This window comes from Tenrec ecaudatus, chromosome 12 (assembly GCF_050624435.1).
Source record: "Tenrec ecaudatus isolate mTenEca1 chromosome 12, mTenEca1.hap1, whole genome shotgun sequence".
Lineage (NCBI taxonomy): Eukaryota > Metazoa > Chordata > Mammalia > Afrosoricida > Tenrecidae > Tenrec > Tenrec ecaudatus.
Window position 1 is genome coordinate 20,857,568 of NC_134541.1, and position 23,159 is coordinate 20,880,726.

At 49.1% G+C, this 23,159-nt stretch overlaps 1 protein-coding gene across 3 annotated transcripts in view; it reads left to right on the plus strand.

The window, feature by feature from the left end:
* Positions 1-22,754, plus strand: part of CHD6 (chromodomain helicase DNA binding protein 6) — a 219,056-nt gene extending 196,302 nt beyond the window's left edge. For 2 of the 3 annotated variants that reach the window (XM_075528737.1, XM_075528738.1), the window contains exons 31-37: positions 98-1,681; positions 3,259-3,410; positions 3,853-4,059; positions 5,253-5,705; positions 10,664-10,855; positions 11,985-12,104; positions 20,387-22,754. In XM_075528737.1, coding sequence (XP_075384852.1) covers positions 98-1,681; positions 3,259-3,410; positions 3,853-4,059; positions 5,253-5,705; positions 10,664-10,855; positions 11,985-12,104; positions 20,387-21,283 — 3,605 coding nt within the window. In that variant the 3' untranslated portion in view covers positions 21,284-22,754. The remainder of the gene's footprint in view (positions 1-97; positions 1,682-3,258; positions 3,411-3,852; positions 4,060-5,252; positions 5,706-10,663; positions 10,856-11,984; positions 12,105-20,386) is intronic. The other variant, XM_075528740.1, reaches the window with a different exon arrangement.
* Positions 22,755-23,159: the final 405 nt, after the last annotated feature.

Sequence of the window (23,159 nt, forward strand, 5' to 3'; positions counted from 1 at the left end):
CGCATACCCGAGGTGGCCAGGTAGTGCCACCTGAGGTGCAGCAAGAGTCTCCGAGAGCCTTGACTGAGATGTGTCTCTGTTTACTCTCTCTTTCCAGGGACCCCTGACCCTGCCATCTACATCGAACCCATCACTGAGGAGCGGGCCGCCCGGACTCTGTACCGCATCGAGCTCTTACGGAAGGTCCGAGAGCAGGTGCTGAAATGCCCTCAGCTGCATGAGCGCCTGCAGCTGTGCAGGCCCAGCCTCTACCTCCCTGTCTGGTGGGAATGTGGGAAGCACGACCGGGACCTGCTCATTGGCACTGCCAAGCACGGGCTTAACCGCACTGACTACTACATCATGAATGACCCCCAGCTGACCTTCTTGGATGCCTACCGGAACTATGCCCAGCACAAGAGGACCGACACCCAGGCCCCAGACAGTCTCTGCTGCCTTTACCAGACCAACTCCAAACTGTACGACTCCCTTGCCTATCCTCAGCTGGGGAGGACTTCGGAGTCCCTTGTGCATGAGCCTGAGAATCTGCTGAAAGCGGAGAGCAGAGAGGATCCTGCGGCTCCGCCCCGGGGCAGCTTACCTGACATCACGTGTGATAGCTTCCTCTCTAGAGTGCAGGACGTCCTCTCCATCCACCATGATGAGAGTGTGCTGCCTGAGCCCTTGGAGAGCACGTCGTATGGGAAGAAGGGGCTCAGCCAGGAGCCCCGTTCTGCTCAGGAAAGCCCAGTCCGTGGCAGGGCCAACACCAGGAGAGACACATTGGCCCTCTCAGCAAGCCTAGAGGGGGACTGTCAGTCCAGGGACTGCGAGGCAGAAACGGCTTCAACTCCGTCTTTCCTGGGTCTCCTGGAAGCAGGAGTAGCTCAGATGAACCATAAGAATGGGAAGCATTTGCTGATGTCTATCTCCAAGGCCAGTGACCTCTGCTGCAGTGAAGCCGGGCGGAGACCTGAAGACTTTGGGCATCTAGAAGCCAAATGCATTTCCTCCCCTTCCTTGGATCAAGGAAATGAAAGTGGGTTTGTAGATATGTGTAACCTCAGCACCTGTAATTCTAAAACGAGCCTGGCAGACCAGCAGCTCATTGACTTATTAGAAAATAAGAGTTTAGAAAGTAAATTGATCCTGGGTCAGAGCCACAGTGACGAGGAGGAGGAAGAAGAGGACGAGGAAGAAAACTTAGACCTGACAGCAGGTTTAAGGAAGCAGCCAGAGCTTTTGCACCTAATGGAGCCCACTCCGACAATCTCCAGGGCACAGAGCCGGGGCTTCCAGGCAGGCGACCCCAAAATGGACAGCCTGGAGGAAGTGAGCCCGGCCCACCAGCCACAGAGGGCTTTCTCTGTAGCAGCCTGTCAGTGTCGCTGCAAGCACATGGAGAGGTGGAAGGCGGCGTGCATTGCGACCGAGGACCTTGAAGTGGAGAAGCCCCCGGGTTATGACCTAGACCTGTATCAAAGGAAAGCTGGTAGTATGCCAGTGGACACTGAGCCAGCTGCTAGTCCATCAGAGCCATTTAAAGGGAGATCTGAGCTGGTAAAAGAGCCCTGGAGGGAAAGTGCAGAAGGGACGAAAGGCTTCCCCACCTTCCCTCTCGAAGACAGTGAACTGAAGCCAGAGGACACGGACTTTGAGACTAAAGAGGATTATGACCGAGAAGGACACGGCCACAGTCAAGGTACTGTGTGTGGTGGTGGGCAGGCAGGCGTTATCTGGACAGAAGGTTTTTGTTTTGTTTTTTTCTATGTTATTTATACATTTTTAATCATTATATTAGGGGTTCATACAACTCTTATATAATCCATACATGCATCAATTGTGTAAAGCACATTTGTACATTCATTGCCCTCATCATTCTCAAAACATTTGCTCTCCACCTAAGCCCTTGGCATCAGCTCCTCATTTTTCCCTCTCCATCCGTGCTCCCCCTCCCTCATGAGCCCTTGAATAATTTATAAGTTATTATTTTGTCATATCTTGCCCTGTCCGGCGTCTCCCTTCACCCCCTTTCCTGTTGCCCGTCCCCCAGGGAGGAGGTCACATGCAGATCCTTGTAACCGGCTCCTGTAAAGTAGTTCAATAGAGCCCAAGCCAATCCCGGAGAGGCCTCCTGTCTTTGACTCTTCAAGTCTAGGCAGGGTCAAGCCATGTGTTCTGAATTTAAAACCCACTCTGCCTTTTAACTGTTTTACATTGAAACTCACCAAGCAATCAGGGTGTGGAAACAGAAGTGATAAATGGAATACAAGGCAAAGACGAGTATAGCTTAGTAGAAATTAAATGTGTTTTGAGCTGTGTTGGATGGCCACTGGTGACAGTGCTAGACTTAATAAGTCAAGATGGGAGGGCGTTGTGACCTTGAAAAACTTTGGTGACGTGTATACACCAGTCTATTGTTGGTGCCATCAAGGTGCTCCAGCTTATACCTGTGTGCACACACAATGCATGGTCTGGTCCTGCAGCAACCTCACAATCAGTATTAGTTGCAGCAAATGTCAGTCCACCTCCTGGCGGGCTGCCTCCTTTTCCTGGCCTTCTACTCTACCAAGCACAGTGCTCTTTTCCAGTCTCTATTCCATTGATAAACTTCCCCTACAAAAACTTGATTGAATTGTATTTTCTTTCTTTTTTTCATCAGAGAATCATTTAAATGTTTTAGGTTAGCTCCCCCCCCCCACTAAAAAAAAAACTCACATTTTAAAACTCACATTAAAAAAAACTCATTGTAAAAATATGGATCATGTTTATTTTACCTTTTGTTCCTTATATATTTCATGACTTTATTGTTGGCCTCTTGCTGTGTTACGTCTCACTGACTGATCCTTCAAAAGCCTTGTTTATCAAACTAACCAAAGCTCTTGTTCCTCCAAGTGTGAGGAACCTCTGTGGTCATCTCCTTTTGCCCTTGGGTACAAAGAAAAGTTTGTTTTTCTCCCTTTTTTGAGGGGGCTTTTACTAGAAGAACTGTGCCAGCTAAGTCGCATCGGTGGCCCCGTAGCAGACTTGCCATTGTGATTCTGGAAGTCACAAGTATGACAGATAATTTCAAGTATCAAATAAATTCCCCTACTATTTACAAAGTAAGAATGGTTGTATGCCCTGATCTCACAGAGCACTATCATAGCCCAAGGCCTAATTTCCTCCCTCCCCCACCCAAAGAAGATGATCATGGAATTCAACTCTGTTTCTATTTATAAATCTATTTTCAAGAACAGTTATTACGTTTCCTTGATTTTGACTCACATTTCTTCCCAGACTACCCCGGGAAGTACTCGGAGGAGGAGAGTAAGAGCTCACCACGGGGCGCAGCAGGAGGCCCTGGAGAGGACTCGCAGGAGGTGCGGGCTCCCACCATCGCCCAGCTGCTACAGGAGAAGACCCTCCATTCCTTCTCTGAGTGGCCCAAGGTACCAGCCAGCCTCCGCGTGCTCCATCCAGAGTGCTTGCGGCTTAGAATCCTTGGTTTCAGACCCTTTGGAGTATTTGTGAGCAACAGGCTCGGAAAACATTTGATAGCTGTAAGAAGCTGTTTGCTGAGGGAGCATTTGAACCTTGAGAGGGGTGTGTGTGTGTGTGTGTGTGTGTGTGTGTGTGTGTGTACACTGCACTAGTTACACCTATAAGACCAGTGTATCCAAATTGTCTTCCTATTTACAGCACTCTGCCTTTCTATTTTATTGATCAGATTGCCCTGGCTTTTATTTCAAATGTTATGAAATGAGTACATCAATAAACTATCTTTTTGTTAGAAATCTTGACCCTTGATCTCAGGGGTCTCTCTGAATGTGGGTAACTTCTTGCTTATCATTTTAGAGTGTTTTTTTTTTTGTTTTGTTTTGTTTTAAATAGGATCGTGTGATAATTAACCGCCTAGATAACATCTGCCACGTGGTATTGAAGGGGAAATGGCCCTCAGGCCAACAGTATGAGTCCTCGGGCCCACTGCCCGCCCCTGTGCTGACCAGCAGTGCTGGTTCTCGAAACAGCCTCTCGGAACCAGAAGCGTCAGAGCACAGCTTCAGCAATGGCCCATCATTGGTGGCCCAGATCCAGAAGGTGAGGCCATAGTGTGGTGTTGACCACAAAGCAAACTGCGGTGGGCCCTTGACACTCTGACAACAAAGCCATGAGCATGACTGGGGGGTTGGGACTTTATCCTATAGGCCAGTGGTTCTCCACCTTCCTAATGGACAACCCGTGAATACAGTTCCTCAGGTTGTGGTGACCCCCACCCCCAACCATAACATTGTTTTTGTTGCTACTTCTTAAACTAATTTTGCTACTGTTATGAATCAGGAGACCCCTGTGAAAGGGTGGTTCTACCCCCAAAGGGGTCATGACCCCAGATTGAGAACCGCTGCTCTAGGCAGTGGAGAGCTATTTAAAAGTTTGGGGACGGAGTGTGCATGATGAGCAGGGTGTTCATGGGAGGTGCCACAGAAGCTGCAGGGTTACGAAGGGCACTATTGAAGAGAGAAGGAAGGCTCTAGAATAAAGAGTCCCAAACTTATTTAACCTACGACCCCTCTACAGAAAAGTACTCAGTGCTGCCACCCCCACCCCCTGCCAATTAAAAACCTTTGTACTGGAGCTAATTACCCAGGATAACACTCAGTTTCTGCTTGCGAGCGAGCCTCCTGGATTGTTCCCGCGCCCCAGGGCTTGATATTGCTCACTTTGGGAAACACTGGTCTAGACTGTAGGTTAGTAATACAAGTAATCCAGGAAAGGGGCAGCAGTTACCAAAATGGGACTTGATTTATAAAAGTATTTACATGAGCACAAGGAGTCAATGAGCAGATCATAGCAGCCAGCAGAAACTAGCAGAATCCAGGTAAGAGTGAGCATTTCCACCTGGTTCTTACTCTTGATTATGCACTGCAATCAGAAGGGATCTCTAAGTGCTACTGTCTGCTAAGTGTTAGGTCTCCCCTCCACAGATTTGGAGCTGTTGAGTCTGGGGTGTGGGCCAGGTATCCCCAAGCGTCTCCGCTCTACTGATGAGATGAGATTGAGCATCACTATGTTAGAACTTTGCAACTCCCAAGTGTGTGGCGTCCAAGACTGTTAGAAACGCAGGCCCACTGAAGTGTGATCTGCATTGACCAGCATGCCTCGTGGTTTGGTAGTGAGGTGTGACAAACCCTGAGTTAGAAGAGCTTCTGAGAAGTAGGTCTGGAGACCAACTGCCGAGAGCCATCCATACAAGTGATGTTGAAGCCTCTATTGCCGCATCTGTGTGTTCACAGGAGAGCTTCTTGGCTCCAGTATTCACAAAGGAGGAACAGAAGCACCGACATCCCTATGAGTTTGAAGTGGAAAGGGATGCCAAGGCTCGGAGTCTGGACCAGTTCTCTGCCACCCATGGGCACCCCCCCATTGTCCTCAATGGCTGGCATGGGGAGTCAGCTATCGACCTCTCTTGCACATCTGATGGGTCCCCAGGAGCTACCTCCCCTTTCCCAGTCAGCGCCAGCACCCCTAAGATTGGGACAATCAGTTCGCTTCCAGGAGCCGTTGGCATGGACTTGTCTGGGATCCTGCAGGCTGGCCTAATCCACCCAGTGACTGGACAGATTGTCAATGGAAGCCTGAGAAGAGACGACGCAGCCACGAGGAGGCGGCGAGGGAGACGGAAACATATGGAAGAGGGGATGGACCTCATTTTTCTGAAGGAGCAAACACTGCATGCAGGAATCTTGGTGGGTATATGACTCTTTGAGAAACATTGACCCTTCCCCACGGACTGAGAAACAAACTCCTCTTAGGAGTTAACTGACAACATCTTTTATTTCTATTTCAATTTCCCTTTTATATTCTCTCATTATTAGCTGCCCTCATTTTTTGTTAGATAAATAGATTTAAATCCAGTGTGTCCCTAGTGTGCATGCACCGTAGTGAAGTAAGTCAGGACTTTCCTTTTGAAATAGAAATGACCCCAGGTTCTGAGTGTTTCTGCATGAGCCGCTGGTGAGAGAACGAGCTAGGGAGACAATAAGGTTGACCTGCAGTAGCAGGTCAAGGAGGCTTTTCAGGTGCTGATGTGTGGGAGTCAGAGTGCCTGAAAGTGGACCCTGGCTCTGCTACTTACCAGGTGACATCGGGTGCACCAGTGAAGTTCAGTGTGCTCCTGTGTAAAGTGGGGCTGCAGCATCTCTTGCAGAGGCTTGTTGGAAGGACTCCCTGAGAATATACCAAATGCCCAACCTATGATTCCAGCTCATCGAGGCCCTCCAGACACAGTAGGACTGCTCCTTCGGGCTTCTAAGACTAACTCTCGGAGAGCAGACAGCCTCGACTTTCCTGCAAACTGGCTAGTGGGTTTGAAGCACTGACCTTGTAGTTAGCCCAATGCTTAGCCCACGGCACAACCAGGACTCTGTGTACCAGCTACCCCCAAACCAAACCCACTGCCATTAAATCAATTCTGACTCCCAACGCACACCCTGAATCCAAAGGTGACAACTGTAGAGAACAGACGGTTAGAACTGTGTCTGACAGGGAGAAAAGCACCATAGACTTGAGTGAATGTGGTAGAGACTCCTGAGTTCTACTGTTTTGACTGTCCCCATCAGTTAGATTCTCAGTGCTAGAACAGAAGCCACATTTCACATTCACGTTTTTTTAAAGGAATATTTCTTGAGATCATCTGTGTACCGTGCACTGTGATCATGGTTTTCTATGATTCTCCTAGCCAGCCTTCCCAAGAACCCAGTGAAGATGCATTACTGTTATCTCCATTGTATTTCAAAAGTGGAAAAATTGAGCTTACAGGACTTAGATCATTTGCCCAAGGCCAATATTTCTTGAGATCCTGTGTACCAGGTACAGTGTTTGGAGTTTCATGTGACTCTCCTCTCTCATCCTCACAAAACCCCATGATGATAGTGGTTACTGTTATTCCCATTTCATAAGAAATGGAGCCTTAAAGGCATTACGTAATTTGCCCAAGATTATCCAGCTAGTAAATGGCAGAGCAGGGACTCAAACCAAGGACGTAGTGTCTCTGCAGCCTGAAAGCTTCATGGCTCAACCGTACTATCTGTGATGCCTTCGTGTCAGAAGATCTCGCTCACTGGGGAAGTTGACCTTCTTTCCCTGCCCTGCCCAGAAAACGTTCAAGAAGGTTGGTTCATTTTAAGAAGTCCAAAGCCAGGGTTTTTCTGTAATGACGTAGAATTCCAGTGGGATGACAGGTGAACTTCGTGCCTTGACACAGAGTATTTCTTGTTGTCGTTTTGTTTTGTTGGTGAGAACATGCACAGCAAAACAGATACCAGTTCAGTGGTTTCTGCGTGTACATTTCAGTGACGTTGATCCCAGTGTGAGTTGTGAAACTGTTCTCGCCCATGAGCATAAACTCAGTGCCCTCAGTACCTGTCTCTCCCTCGGAGGTGCTGCTCGCAGTGTGAGCACGCGGTCAAACTGTCAGAAGCATCGTGCTCAGCACAGACTCTTGTTTAGTTTCAAGACTTTGGAGGGGTATTTGTGGTTTAAGCTTTAAAGATGAGCTCAGGGAAATCGTTTCAGGGGGTTCCCCCATGATGCCTGGAGAGAGACTATTTCTTACTTTACAAGGTAAGTCCAAAAGTACTGCTTCAAAATCATGGCACCATTAAAAAAAATAAAGACATCTGAATGTGAAGGTCCTGGTTTTCAACAAGCCCTTTATCTGGGTCTGCACACGGCTGAAGGACGTGTTTGCAGCAGCCCTTTCTTCGCATTCACGCCATACCAGAACGGTAGCTTCACCATCCGTGAGGGCCTCAACTCGGCTATCTTTTCAACATTCTCTGTGTTTGGGGAACAAAGTGAAGAGACAGATCAAAGCTGGAGAGTGGGTGGGCCGGCCCTCGAAACAATGATGGGCAGACTCCTCAGCTGAACGTCTCAGCCTTTTCCTCACCAGTGCACTTTCCAGCATTTTAAAAATGTCTTCATAGGTGGAAGGAGGGTGTGGGGCGGAAAGGGATAACAGATTACAAGGATCTACATATAACCTCCTCCCTGGGAGATGGACAACAGAAAAGTGGATGAAGGGAGACATCAGACAGTATTAAGATATGACAAAAGAATAATAGTTTATAAATTATCAAAGGATTCATGAAGGAGGGGGGGGGTTAGTGGGGAAGGGAGGGGAAAAAATGAACTGATCCCAAGGGCTCAAGTAGAAAGCAAATGTTTTGAGAATGATGATGGCAGCAAATGTACAAATGTGCTTGACATGATGGATGGATGGATGGATTGTGGTAAGAGTTATACAAGCCCCCAATAAAATGATTTTTAAAAGTTGTACAAGACAAGCCCCCCCAAAAAAAAAATTTTTTTTTAATTGTCTTCGTAGTTAGCCCTGTGATAGTCCTCAAGAAACAGCAAAAAGTTCTGATTTTGGCCTCTCTGCCTTAAATTTGACAGGCAAGCCCCTTAAAAGCCCTTTTATTTATTTTTTTGTTTTTTTATTTAAATCATTTTATTGGGGGCTCATACAACTCTTATCACAATATATCCATACATCCATTGTGTCAAGCACATTTGTACATTTGTTGCCTTCATCATTCTCAAAACATTTGTTAAAAGCCATTTTAATTGGACTTTTTTTTTTCCCCTTTGAGATACCTTAGTGTATAGACTTTAGAGAACTTGTCTGTAGCCACCCACTAGTCACGGAGACATGTTTAAGCACATTTTGTTTGAAATAAACTCCTGAGTAGAAGCCTAGAAGCACAGTTTTTGACAACCTTTTACTATGCATATATTCAGTTAGTACTGTTATGAGTCCTTATAGCATTGAGGATACAGAGGCGAGTTAAATAAGCCTTTAACCCTAGAGGGGGAAATAAGTCAACAGTGTGGCATTTTCTGTTCCTGGGAGGGAAAATATCTCTCTGTGGGAGAACTTTTTTTTTTTAATCATTTTATTGGGAGCTCGTACAACTCTTATCACAATCCATACTTACATCCCTGTGTCAAGCACATTTGTACATTTGTTGCCCTCATCATTCTCCAAACATTTGCTTTCTACTTGAGCCCTTGATATCAGCTCCTCATTTTTCCCCACGCCCCTCCCTCATGAACCCTTGATAGTTTATAAATTTTTATTATTTTGTCATATCTTACACTGTCTGATGTTTCCCTTCATCCACTTTTCTGTTGTCCGTCCCCCAGGGAAGAGGTTATATGTAGATCCTTGTAATCAGTTCCCCCTTTCTACCCCACCCTCCTGGTATCGCCACTCTCACCACTGGTCCTGAAGGGATCTTCTGTCCTGGATTCCCTGTGTTTCCAGTTCCTATCTATACCAGTGTACATCCTCTAGTCTAGCCAGATTTGTAAGATAGAATTGTGATCATGTTGGTGGGGTGGAGGGGGTCAAAGTATTAAAGAACTAGAGGAAAGTTGTGTGTTTCATCAGTACTATGCTACACCCTGACTGTCTCGTCTCCTCCCCGCAACCTTTCTGTAAGGGATGTCCATTTGCCTACAGATGGGCTTTGGGTCCCCAGTCTGCACTCCCCCTCATTCACAATGATAAGATTTTTTGATCTTTGATGCCTGTTACCCAATCCCTTTGACACCTCATGATCACACAGGATTGGTGTGCTTCTTCCCTGTGGGTTTTGTTGCTTCTGAGCTAGAAGGCCACTTGTTTACCTTCAAGCCTTTAAGACCCCAGACGCTATCTCTTTTGATAGCTGGGCACCATCAGCTTTCTTAACCACATTTGCTGATGCACCCACTTTGTCTTTAGCGATCGTTTCGGGAAGGTGAGCATCATGAAATGCCAGGTTTTAGAACAAAGTGTTCTTGCATTGAGGGAGTTCTTAAGTGGAGGCCCAATGTCTATCTGCTACCTTACTACTGAACCTATAAATATATGCACATAGATCTATTTCCCCATCCTCATATATAAATATATTTACATATGTACATGCCTCTATTTAGACCTCTGTGAATGCCCTTTGCCTCCTAGTTCACTTCTCTATTTTCTTTTACTTCCCTCTTATCCCACTATCATGCTCAGCCTTCATTTGGGTTTTAGTAATTTCTCTTGTTTACAGTGCCCTTGATCAAGCCTTACTAGGCCTCTTAGACCCTCCTCACCACCGATTTTGGATCACTTGTTGTTCCCTTGTCCCTGGGTTTGTTAACACTACTTCATTTCCCCCACCTCCCTCTCTCTCATGTCCCCCCCTGAGCCATTAGTCCCTTGTTTTCTTCTCCAGATTATCCCACCTATCTTATCAATATGGACCTGCAGAGATAATCATATGCACAAAAACAAGACAGAACAAAACAAAGCAACAAAAGAAAACAACAACAAAAGACCAGTGATTAAAAAAAGGAAAAGCCTGTAAATAGTTCAAGATCTGTTTGTTAACCTTTAGGAGTGCTTTCTGGTAGAGTCTGATGGGGTGCCATGCCCTGGTCCCAAAGTCTATTTTTGGTACTCCCTCAGGACTTCCTTGCTGTTCTGTTGCACACCCATTAGTGTTTTGCCCTGTTATGGTGGGGTCACATGGGTCACAATTCCCACACTTGGGAGACCTTTCTAAAGCAGTCTGTACTGGTGACGGGTGGACCCTGAGTTGGAGCAGTCAGGATAAACTAGAAGTGCACCTGGTCAACATTAACTCCACATATCCCTTTCTGCTTTATTCAGGAAGTGCACGAAGACACAGGGCAGGCCCCACTGAGCACCACACACCCGGAAGGGCCAGTGCCTGCTGCCTCGGCGCCCGAAACCGTTGCAGCAGCCAGCAATCAAGCTGAGAAGACCATTCCCAGCAAGAGTCTGCTCGACTGGCTGAGGCAGCAGTCTGACTACCCCTTAGAAGTTCCTGGCTTTGGGACAGTAAGTGTTTGTGGCCATCGCCTGACACCTCTGTTTACGCCCTGCCCACTGGTGTGGTTCCTGATAAGGAGCTCAATGAGGGAATCCAGGACATTGGGAACTGTTCAAAGAATGCTGTGTCGACTGAGAACATCATCTAAAACTGCATAGTTGTTGCCTTGGGGATTTTTTTTAAGTTTGGCCTTTGGGTGTCAAACTCTCCAGTAACAAAGGCCCATGTTAGGACACAGGCCGAATCTTGCCTAAGAACAGAACTTACCTCAGTTCAGCAACACACACACACACAAACCCACCACACCACCCCAAATAACCAGACGATGTTCTCAGCTCACAGAGCAACCTTAAAATGGGCTTCAGCTCTGCCGTATCATGATTCCACCACCCCTCCACCCTTGAATTCTTTTCAGGTTTATCCGGAATGGTCTCAGTTTGATGGTTGCAACTCTGGGACTGCTTCCTGCTGAGGCCTGAGCATGGATGGGCCTTGAAGGCACGCTGATGTCTTTTCTTGCTTTTCCATAGCTCAGATGCTTCTCGCCCCACCACTGTCTTTGTCGTGGCCGCACCTGTCTCATAAAAAGTGCAATTAGAGAACCCCCAGGCCTTCCAGAGACAGACAACAGTAAATGGTTGAGAGGCAAAGAGTGGAGATTAAGCAGTGCCTTGAGGGGGTGGAACACAGGTGGGTCAGCTCAGGTGATCTACTCCAGTGCCCACCTGCCCTGTTGTCCATCTTGCTACTAGAGTGTTTCTGCTTCAAGGTGAAAGAACTGACTGCTTGCACCGTAACTGACTGGATTCCTGTGGGGCAGAGAGAGGTCCATTAGTGAGAAAGTAGCAAGGCCACTGAAAAGCACCCAACCCCACCCTCCACTCAGCAGAAGAAGGCGCCTTGGTGGCACAGTGGGTTATGAGCTGGGCTGCTAATCCCAAATCCAGCAGTTCCAACCCAGCAGCTGCTCTGTGGGAAAAAGAGGAGACTCCTATAAAGATTTGTAGCCTCGAAAACCAATTCTACTCTGTCCTACAGGGTCACTGTGAGACGGAATCGACTCTGGCAGTGAGTTTATAGTTTGTTTTTTTTCATCAGAAGAATACCTTATAACTCTGGTCTCCATATGCTTTCTAGAATTTTTCAGACAAACCAAAGCAGAGGAGGCCACGGTGTAAGGAATCTGGTAAACTAGAGATCAACTCTGTGAGTGGAGAAGAGAGGGTTCCCGCCGTCCCCAAGGAGCCAGGACCGAGGGTAAGGGACAGGGGCAGGGATGGACCATGGTGCCCTGTGGTGCTACTTAACAGTAATGTCCCGATTGGCTCGTAACGTGACCAGATTTTAACATTGGTAAAGCGGGACACCATTGATAAAACTCATATCCTGGTGAAATAGCCACATGGCAGCCGAAAACCATATACCCTAGCTTGGCGTGCATTCTTTCCAAAACTCGGGGCTTTTTTTTAATGCCACAGGACGCGGGAAATATTGTTGAAAATCAGGACATCTAGTCACCTTACCATAGGGGCCCATTAATAAGCAAGGTGGTAAGCATCTGCTTACTTGTGCTTGCTTACTAATCTGTCATGAGCCCTTTCACATGGACTTCAACACATAATGTAAAAAACATGTGAAACTGTTCTCTGCAGACCAGCCAGTAAGTTTAACCTTGCTTTCTGAGCACACCGTCCCTGGCAGGGATTGTGAACTTGAAAGAGGTGCCGAGTTCGGAAGAAGACGCTAGGGGGAGGTTTGGGAGAGAGGCATGGGCCAGCCAGATCCAGAAGCAGCCCTTGATGGGGTGAGACAGTGTGAAACTGTTCACTACTGTTAGTAAGTAAGCACAAGTAAGACCGAGCTTAGACCTCCTGTGGGGCCTCAAGACGGGAGCAGAGCTGCTCCGGAAGCTGTTGTGAGTGGCAGTGTGACATCCTGTACCCATTCATTTTCCACTCTTCCCTCCAAAATGGTTTGTCTTCATGGCATCCTGAAAGCTCTGGTTTCTCACCTCTTTGTAGTGCTTTACAAGCACTTTAACCCTTGCCTGGAGTCTCTTCAGTGTTTAACAAACTGGGGAAATCTCACTTCCTAATCCTTTTTCCTGGCTGCGAGTTAAGACATTTTCTCCTGGTCCATCTTCCCTGGCAATGAAAGGCAGCGTCTCCAAGCCCTGCCCTCTTCCTGTTAGAGAACCAGAGGCTGGACTGGACTTCAAAGGCCTCTGCTAGCGTAACGAATCTGAGCTAATTATAGCTTACAGATGAGTACAGATTTGGATTTGAGGACTCACCAGCTCTAGGGGTGCTAGTAACATTGCAGCTTGCTAGCGTGTGCGCGTGAGCGGGTGATCTGATCCGAATATGCACTTCTAACCTCCTGCAAGTGCGCTTTCTTCAGACAGGGGATGTTTCTGTCTAGTGGGCCCGGAGACCTGGGTGCTCTCCTGAGGCATGCTCCCCTTGTGTATTCCTGATCTGTCAGCTGCACCTTCCCCTGATCACTGGTTCCCTCCTCTGTGGGTTGTCTGAAGACCATCAACCCTAGTCAGCTCCAGCTGCACCTTCCCCTGATCACTGGTTCCCTCCTCTGTGGGTTGTCTGAAGACCATCAACCCTAGTCAGCTCCTCCTCCTACAGAAAGTGGCTAATAAGTGTTCTCCTAAACCAGTAGTTCTCAACCTTCCTAGTGCCGCGACCCTTTCATACAGTTCCTCATGTGGTGGTGACCCCCCCCAACCATAAAATTATTTTCGTTGCTACTTCATCACTGTCATTTTGTTACTGTTATTAATCGGGCAACCTTTGTGAAAGGGTCGTTCAACCCCCAGGTTGAGAACCACTGCCCTAAACCTTTTCAGATTTTGTTACCTATATTACAACTCTAGCTTTGTAAACAAGTTGCTGTTCTCTCTCATCTCTGTACACTGCCCCAGCCCCTAGAGGTCCCCTCCCCTGGGTGGGCTGCTCACTTGAAAGCTTGTCACCTTGGAAACACTGTTCTGTTCCCTCTTGTCTTGAATTATTCTCAGGAAATGTGATGAGCACCTTTTTGCTTATCCTGGGCTTGTGCTTTGTGGCCTGGTGCTGCCTTGGTGTCTTTACCATCTGCCTCCGCCTGACCTCTGCCATGCCCCCTACCCCAGTATTGTGCCCCCACGTCTTCCTCTCTTCTTGCTTTGTCCCAGTCTCTGGGCTGTTGGGCATGTCAGAAATCACATGGTTCCCCTTGGCTCTCTCGTCTCTTTCTACATCTAACAGTTCTCTTCATGTTCTCTGGAAATTAATGTTCATCACTCCCCTGCACACGTTGACCCCTTGCCAGAAGGCCCATTTCTAAGCTGTCCTGTGAGCCAGCCTCTTCCCAGAGACGCACTCTCCACGCTTTGTTAAATAAACCCAGCCCTTGCCTTGGAGGCCCTTGGCCTGCAGTGAGGCTCTAGTCTTGGCAGACAGGAAGCCCTTGTCCACCTCATGCACAGAACTTCTCAGGCCCCTCTGCCATGGGAGAGCCCCCACACCTGGCAGCACCGCTCTGTTTGGCTCCAGGAGGCCCACCCCCAACCACGTGCCCACAGCACTCGCCCTGGGACGGGAGCCTGCCAAGGGCTGCTGTGCACTTTCCACCTCATAGTTTCTTCCCCTCTTCCTTCTAGAAACAAATGAAAATCCCATATGAAACTTCTTCCTTTCTTCAGGCTCACACAACCCTTCTGTTATGAATGCGGTGGCCTGGTTGGTCGAGTCCCAGAGACTTGGCATAATACAAGCTGTCTGTCCAGCCCTGGAGTTCGCTTCTGGAATGCCTGCCTGGTCCATAGCACTCACTGAAGATGCACACAGTTCAGGTATTTTACACAAGGAGGCTTCGAAGAGTTCATGGGATAGCTCCGTTCTCTCTCAATCTCATTTCTCAGTAAACAGTTCAAAGCCCTCTTGAACATAGGGTGTGTGTGCGGTGTGATGAGCAACTCGACGGTGAATGGGAGACGTGACCCATCACCTCTGGTACCTGAGCATGCCGTCTTCTTCCACAGCTGTCCCTTCCCTCACACTCGTGTCTTCCAGAACCCTCCTTGCTGCTGTTGTCCCGGTCCTGTGCTTAGCAGGAGAGACCGTTCTCAGTCCTCTCCCTCTTCACATGCTCCCATCCCCTGTGGAGGCCACTGTGTATCTCAGATGCCTTCCAGCCTGTGAGACTGCTCTTCCAGCACAGCACCGGATCAGGCCTTTCAGCTGATGTGAGACACCACACTGTCTGTCTTCCCATTCGACCTTCGTCTAGAAACTACAGGAACTTGGCCTTGCTGGTATTTGAGATGCTGATGTCTTTGTTTCCAGCAATCCAGCATCCCATAAACCACCATGGTAGTTATCATGCATGTAGGTATTAGTGATCTTTAATAACATCTATCCCACCTTCACATTTCCCCAAATGCCTTTCAGGGCTGATTTTTGTTAGCTTTTGGCCTCCAGAGCCCGCATTACTTTTGATCAGTGCACACGTCTTCACTCAGTCCGCGTTTGTGATTGGATGAGCCCACCCCTTTTCCTGGTCATCACACTTCAGTTCTTCCCTCCACCCAGCAGACCTGGGAATTCTCAGGCTGTGGAGTGCATGCACCCATGTTCTTCAGCAATGTGCTCCTTGCCTTGACCTGCCCATGTGGTCCTCTGGGGAGCAGGCCTTTAAGGATGCTCATTCCAGCAACTCAGTCTCCTTTTCCTGCTCCCCAGCCCTCCCCTGGAAGAGGAAGCAGGTCTGCTCCCAGGGCATAATTACCAGGAGGGAGGGCTGCCAAAGCCCACTTGGTCACTGTGTGTGGTCCCAGAGCTGCTGGGAGGGGCACCTACCCAGGGTGGGCAGCAGCTGTGTTGCTAACAGGAAGTGGTGAGTGCAGACTTCCTTTAGCAGCACTCTTCCTGCTGTGCCCAGGGGGGAGGGCGGGGGTGGGGTGGGGTGCAGTTGCGCTGTGAGCAGGTCTGAGGTGGGAGAGAAGACCAGCTGGTGCCTCCTCAGCTAGTTCCCATCCCTGAAAGGGTGAAAGGACCCAACATTCCCTCTGCATCTGTGGTTCTGGGCCAGAGCAGCTTGGGCATCCGGTGCCTGAGTGGGGGGGCTGTTTGCACTTAGTGGGCAGCATGCAGGCTGTTCCTGAGGAACAGTCCCACCCCTAAATGGGATCCCCGATCAGGCACTCTGGGCTCTCACTGGTAACCCAAGCCACGTATGTTAAAGGTGATCTGTGTGACAGTAGCGTGGATGCATGGCTCTTGAGGCAGAAAGCCATCAGGGCTCGCGTGTGCTCCTCCCCTCGGATGCATGGTGTCAAGAAAAGCGCATGCGGGCACTCTCGCCTGGCTCTTGGTTGTAGGTAGGCTGTAGGAAGGGGCTCAGCACAGCAAAGGCCAGAGACTACCAGGTGTGGGTAGGGGTCAGCCTGGAATGAGGTGATTTCCACTGATGAGCTCGAGAGACTGGTGAGAAATGAGGCTATCACTGGCCCCCATCCAGTAGGACCTACAGGAGCTCCTCTCAGAACCAGAGAGGCCCTTGCTGCCCACACACTCCAGGACAAACTAGCCAAGTAAATTCCAGGTGTCTGGTTACAGGTGAGAATGAGACGGCTAAACCCAGGTGGCATAGCTGACTGCTTGCACAAGGTCAGTACCTCAAACCCAACAGCCACTTCATGGGCAAAAGATAAGTCTGTCTGTTCTTGTAAAGATTTACCACCTCTGAAACCCAAAAGGGCATTTCTCCTCTGCCCTGTAGGGTGGCTGAGAGTCGGAACTGACTCCATGGCAGTGAGTTTGGCTTTCGTAGGTGCGTGGGGTGGTGTGCGGACAACGCTCCCGGTGCTTCTGTCCCTCCTCGCCCCCGGGCCCTGCCCCGGCCCCACTCTAGTGACCTGCCTGTGGGAAAGAAGGAAACCCAAAGCTTTTGTAGATGATTTTCTCCTCGGTCGAAAGTAAAGTTGGCCATTATCAAATTTTTCTGCCCCCAGCTAACCAGTCATTCTTGTGTATTCTTTGAGAAATGGAAGGACTGATGCAGGGTTTCAAACCTCACCCCATCCTCATGTCTCTGCTGCCACACTGCCTTGGAAAGGGATGCAGTGTTCACAGCCCCAGGTAGTTCTTGAGCTCCGGGGAAGAAGTTATCTTACAGCAACCATTGGGCTCCACCCTTTGAAGGCCATTTTAGAGAAAAGGAGAAACTGCTTTAGATTCAGACAAACCTTTGTTCCACATTCTTCTGGACCACTAAGCCCCTGAGACCTCGAGAAGCTTACTTACCTTTTCGAAGAAATGCATGTTGGGAATAGTCCTGACCCCAGAGTTGGTAGAGTAACTAAATCCCAGAGTTGATAGAGTAACTAAATCCCAGAGTTGGTAGAGTAACTAAGCCCCAGAGTTGATAGAGTAACTAAGCCCCAGAGTTGGTAGAATAACTAAATCCCAGAGTTGATAGAGTAACTAAACCCCAGAGTTGATAGAGTAACTAAACCTCAGAGTTGGTAGAATAACTAAATCCCAGAGTTGGTAGAGTAACTAAACCACAGAGTTGATAGAGTAAATCCCAGAGTTGGTAGAGTAACTAAATGAGTCCATGCAGTCATGCTGCTCTCCCTGCTTAGTGCTGTTGAGTTAGTCTTGACTCACAGTGACTGAATGTGCCAGAGTAGGAGCCCTGGAGGCATCGTGGGCTACAGTGCATTGGACTGCCTACCACAAAGTCAACAGTTTGAAACCGCCAACCGCTCTGCAGGAGAAAGAGGAGTCTTTGCTTTCTCATAAAGATGTACATCTTCCCAAACCCACGGGGACGCAGTTTTACTCTGTCCTCCCAGGTCATGGCCAGTGGGAATCGACTTGACGGTAGTCGATAGCAGGACACTATTTGGCTGCCACCGTCCTCACAGCCATTGCTGTAGTTTAGCCCATTCTTGGAGCCATGTATTCATCCTTCTCCTAGGTGGTCTTCTCCCTGTTCCACTGCCCTTCTCCAGGGACCAGTCCCTCTCACTAACATGTTCTAAAACGTTTGCATTTTGCCATCTTCGTGTTTTTAAACACATTCTGGCTAGACGTGCCCTAAAGTGGATTGGTTTTTCCTTCTGCGGTCCACAGCACTTGGAGTATTCTTCACCCACACCCCAAGTCACTGTGTCCGTTCCCCAGTCTTCCTTATTCATTGCCCAGCTTCCGCCTGTATGTGAGGTGATCGGGTCAGGTGCACCTGTGTAACACACTCTAAAGAGGGTTTCATAGCACTTTCCCAGTGAGTCACATGGTTTGATTCTTGGCTGGCTGCTTTCATAGATGTCGATGGTAGAGCCAAGTAAAATGAAATCCTGGCAAACTTTATCTCTTACGCATTTATCATGATGTCCATCCAGTTGGAGGGATAGCTCTTGGCATGGTGACTATCTCTATCCCTGCCACCACGGCGTCATTGCCATTGCTAATAACGAGTTCCCCTTGGTGCTTGCAACCAGGGCGGCATCCGTGCATCTCAGCTGCTGCTGCTTCTGGAGCCGGCAAAACAGAACAGCTGCCATCAGGCTGTGGGCTGAATGTGACCTCTCCCAGTGTCACCAGTTAGCCCTGTTTTTACTGCTGCCCTTAAGCAGGGATCTGTTGGGCTCCCTAAGGACGGATCTCACTTCTTTAATTGTCGTGGAAGAAGTGAGCCAGTGAGATGAATCGAAAGTGCCAGAATCACTGAAGTAAAGCCAAGGGAACGTCCTTGGGAAGACTGTAAATGGGCTCCGCTTGGGGCTGCTCTAAGGCCTGGCCCTGCCTCCGCCCTTAGGAACCCTCTGCTTCTCTGACTCCTTCCTCCACCTTCTCTAGGAGGCCTGGCCCTGAAACAAAAGGTGGTTCTGGCTCTTGGGGTGTCCTTTAGTGAGACCTGTACCACTTCAGAGCCTCAGCGACAAGGAGGCTGTGGGCTGGCTGAGTCTCAGCAGCTGCTTGCCTGGTCCCTACTCCCCATCACTCCTGACGCGTCCAGGAAGGGAGCAGCCTGAGAAAGCAGATGCAGCTAGTAGAGACGTGTGGGCTCCTGCCATTTGGCCCCCAAGTACCTCACTGTGGCTGGTGCTCTCCCACCTTGTGATGCTGAGGCATCACAATGACATCATCCTGTGCCTTTGGTGTAGACCCAGTATCTGCTTTGATCTCCCACGGCTGTGATCGGGGAGAGATGAAAAAACTCTTGGTCCCAAAACTGGATGCCTGGAAGTGGCATAGCTTTTCACCTTGTCTGTGGCCTGGAGACCCACAGGCAACTCCTTCCCCTTTTTTAATGCTCCTTGATGCCAAAAATAAGAGCCCTGTGGCAGAGTGGTCATCCAAGAGGTCAGCAGTTCAAAACCACTAGCCGCTCCTTGGAAAGAAGATGACACTTTCTATTGCCATGAAGAGTAGTGACCGTCTCAGAAACCCAAAGGGTCAGTTCTACCCTGTCCTATAGAACCACCATGAGTCAGAAAAACTCGATGGCATGAGTTTGGTTTTGATTCTGTGCCAAAAACCTAGGAGGGCTGCACACAGGAATGTAGTTTGACTTTGTCTTGTGTTGTGTGTCTACATTATCTTGATTTTTTTAAAAACCTAATTTTAAATGATGGAGAGACATGGATGTTCAGGTTATGCAGAGGCAGAGCCTAGAGACCCCAGGAAGGCAGAAGTGCGCCTTTCTAGTTCTGCCGCCTCCCTGGGCTGTGCCTCGGCCTGGGCCTCGTCTTGGGCAGCCTAGCCTGGTGCCCTCCCTAACCATGCTGCCTGTGGCTCATGGGTGGTTTTAATGACAGGCGTCATCCTGCTGGTCATACGTCCCTGCATAGTCACCATCTAATCGACATGGACTAGGAGTGCTTAGCTGTAGAACTGGCTAGTTAAGAACATCAGCCATCAATCATTTCCTTAAAGAAAACCACCGCGTTGCTGCTTGTGATGACAACCCTCCCAGTGTTGAAGAGCGCCTTCAGTTCCTCGGCGCACACCCGGGATGGGGGTGGGGGAGGGAGTGCCTGTTATACACAGAGTTGTTGTCCTCTGGGAGCTCCTGTCGATCATTAGGAAATAATTCTTCCCTCGCGTCGGCCAATGTGCTGAACCTGCACTTTTGTGGCCCTGGAAGATGGCGACCATCATCTTTTATAGACACTCCGGGGCCTAACTGACGTAGCTCAAACCCACAGCAAGGTGTTGAAGGCAGATCAGGATGAGGCTCCAAAATCCCCTCTGACCTGCACAGCTCCTCTATAGCTTCAGTTAAAACCTCCTGAGTCCTGGGGAAGGGTTTGCGCTGAGCCTGCACAGCTTGGACTGCAGCGTAACTCCTCACAGGGCAGCCGCTGCCTGAGCCCAGTGAGTGTGTTGGAAGCACTGCTGGGTGGTGGCAGGCTCAGTGGCAGGGCCTCCAGGCAGGTGGGCAGTCTTCCACTGAGCTGGGGAGAGGGTAGGCCGATAGACAACCCTAGTCGCCAGGTAACCTTCAGCATCTTGTGTTTCTTTGCCCATTTTCAGAGCTTTCTCCCAGAAAATAAGTTCAATCACGCCCTGCCTGAACCTGTCCTTCGAGATGCAGGCCCACGTAGGAGAGGCAGGCGGCCTCGGAACGAGCTGCTGAAAGCCCCCACCATAGCAGCAGACTCTGCCTCTGCAATGGGGCCACTGTTCATGAACGGACTGATTGCTGGGATGGACCTGGTGGGACTTCAGAACATGAGAAACATGCCGGGCATCCCGCTCACTGGGCTGGTGGGATTTCCGGCTGGCTTTGCCACCATGCCTACGGGTGAAGATGTCAAAAGCACCTTGAGCATGCTGCCCATGATGCTGCCGGGAATGGCCACCGTGCCCCAGATGTTTGGTGTCGGAGGACTCCTCAACACACCCATGGCGACTGCCTGCACGTCACCCGCCCCAGCATCTTTACCAAGCACAACGAAAAGTGGTACGCTAGTGTCCGAAAAGACTGCAGACGACAAGCCAGGGAGCCGTGATGGGAAAACAGATGCCTCAGCTGAAAACAAGCCTGGGTCTAGTCCCTTTCCTGATCAGTCTGAACCTGCAATAACTACTAGTAGTCCTGTGGCTTTTAACCCTTTCCTCATCCCAGGAGTGTCTCCTGGACTCATCTACCCCTCCATGTTTCTCTCCCCTGGCATGGGCATGGCTCTGCCCACCATGCAGCAGGCCAGACACTCTGACCTCATAGGTCTGGAAAGCCAGAAGAGGAAGAAAAAGAAAGCAAAAGGGGACAGCACACACCCCAACCCCGAGCCCGCCCCCAGCTCTGAGAGGGAGCCCGGCAGCAACCAGAACTGCTCGGAGGTCAGTGCCCCGTGGCCCCCAGACAGAGAACATGTGGCGCAGGCCGGGGACGGGGGACCCAAAGACTCCAACCACAACACCAATTAGAGCTTTTTTCATTGGGGAAAAAAATTATTGTGACTTGTAAGTTTCTTCTCCCATAAAGGTTTGTTATCTCTCCCTCACTCCACCTTCATGAGAACCTGTGTTTCCATAAGTAATATTCCTCACCTTTTTTCCTGTCTTGAGAACTATGGTGACAGATGTGAATAGTCGCAGGGTCTTGCCACTTTGTTAGCTAAGTGTCATCTACCTAGTCAAGGAGGCGCCAAGTTCTCCCCTGGTACCCAGCTGTTCATTCCAGCCATCACAGTTAACGCAGTACTTGGTGACACGCCCCACCCCACCCCCGGTCTCTCCCAAGTTCCCCACTCAGCTAAGAAAAGATGGCAGCGGGAAGCAGCTGTCCAGGGGGGTCACCGCTGCCAGGATACAGAACAGAGGCCACGAGCCACTCATTCTCCTCACTGTGGGCTGTGTTGAAACAGAGGATGGAGCGGGGACACCCAAAAGCACAGAAAGGGAAGTGCTGGTGTGTATTTTTGAGTTGAAATATTTCCCTATTTTATCATGATTACTAAATGAGTAGTATAGACAGAGTATATAACTAATGGTTGAAAATACATATATTCATTTCTTTATTAAAAACAAAAGCAAACAAAAAGCAAGAACCTTACTGGTAGTAATATAATTGCCCTCTCCCCCTTTATGGTTTTTTCTGGACACCTGCAGCAAGAAGAAATACTGACTAGGCATTACTTTTATACATGTATGTATACTCACCCCCACCCCAAGGAGGCGATTCTCAGTGAGAAAGAAAGCTTTAGAAAACACCTCGAGTTGGGGTGCAAGCCGAGGGGCTCATGACCTTGGAATGGTGCCCTTCGCAGGCCCGCAGAGCCTCGGCCCCAGAACCTCTGCAGTCACTGCACTTGCTTGTCTAGGGCCACAAGAACCCGGGGACCCAGGGACTTTTAATTTTGCACTCCCACTGCACCAAAAGTTGTAGACCGCTCCAGGAGCCCTCCAGACACTAGTCACTCGGCACTCAGACCTGTGTCTGAGGTTGTCTGACCGCTCTGCACGCCGGCTCCCTTGGCCCTGGGCTGCTGAGGTCTCCCACTCTGACCTGCCTCCCAGGGGGCTGAGTTGCCGATTAGCCCTGGAGACTGGCCCCTCTGGTGGGGCTCAGTGTGTGGGAGGGAGGTTACTAGTGTGGGCTTCACTGTTTTGTTGTCACAATGTTACTGTATTTTTCACCTTTTTTTCCTTCCTGTTACGGTTTTCCTAATTTATCCGAAGGTCCAAACGTTTGACATAACTCTTTTCAGTTTGCATTATTTATTTATGATGCTTCTGTCATTGTCTTTTATACATTTGGGATTATAAATTATGTAAATGTCAAAATGAGCATCTCAAAGAAGTCTGTTAAATCGTGATTGGGGAGGGAGGGAATGTGGGGATCAGTTCAGCCCTGCTTTCAGAAAGTGGCGGCCCGCCCCGCCCTGGCCCCACCCCAGCTTTATGAATCAGAGACAGAAACCAGAAACACACTCACTGGTCCTGTAGGAAAGAATCCCCATAGCGACTGAATCCCACTCCTGCCGTGCCTACAGCACAGAGGGTCCAGGATGCCGGCGACAGAGTCTTAGACATGCTGCTCTCTATTTAACTAAGGTTCTGTTCAGGTTTGCCTCCAGTGGAAGCAGAAAGGGGGTTTTCAGCTGTTAAATCCTGAAGAAAAAGAATCAATATAATTTATTTATGTAAAAAAAATCACTCAACCGATATATTTTTTAACCTTTTAAGTACTAATTTTCTTTTTATCAAGTAAGGGGGGGGTGTAACTGCCCTAAATCCTTAAAATACAAATGCTGTAAAAACTTCCTGTATCCTGAAAGCCTTACTGCAAGTGAGTATGATA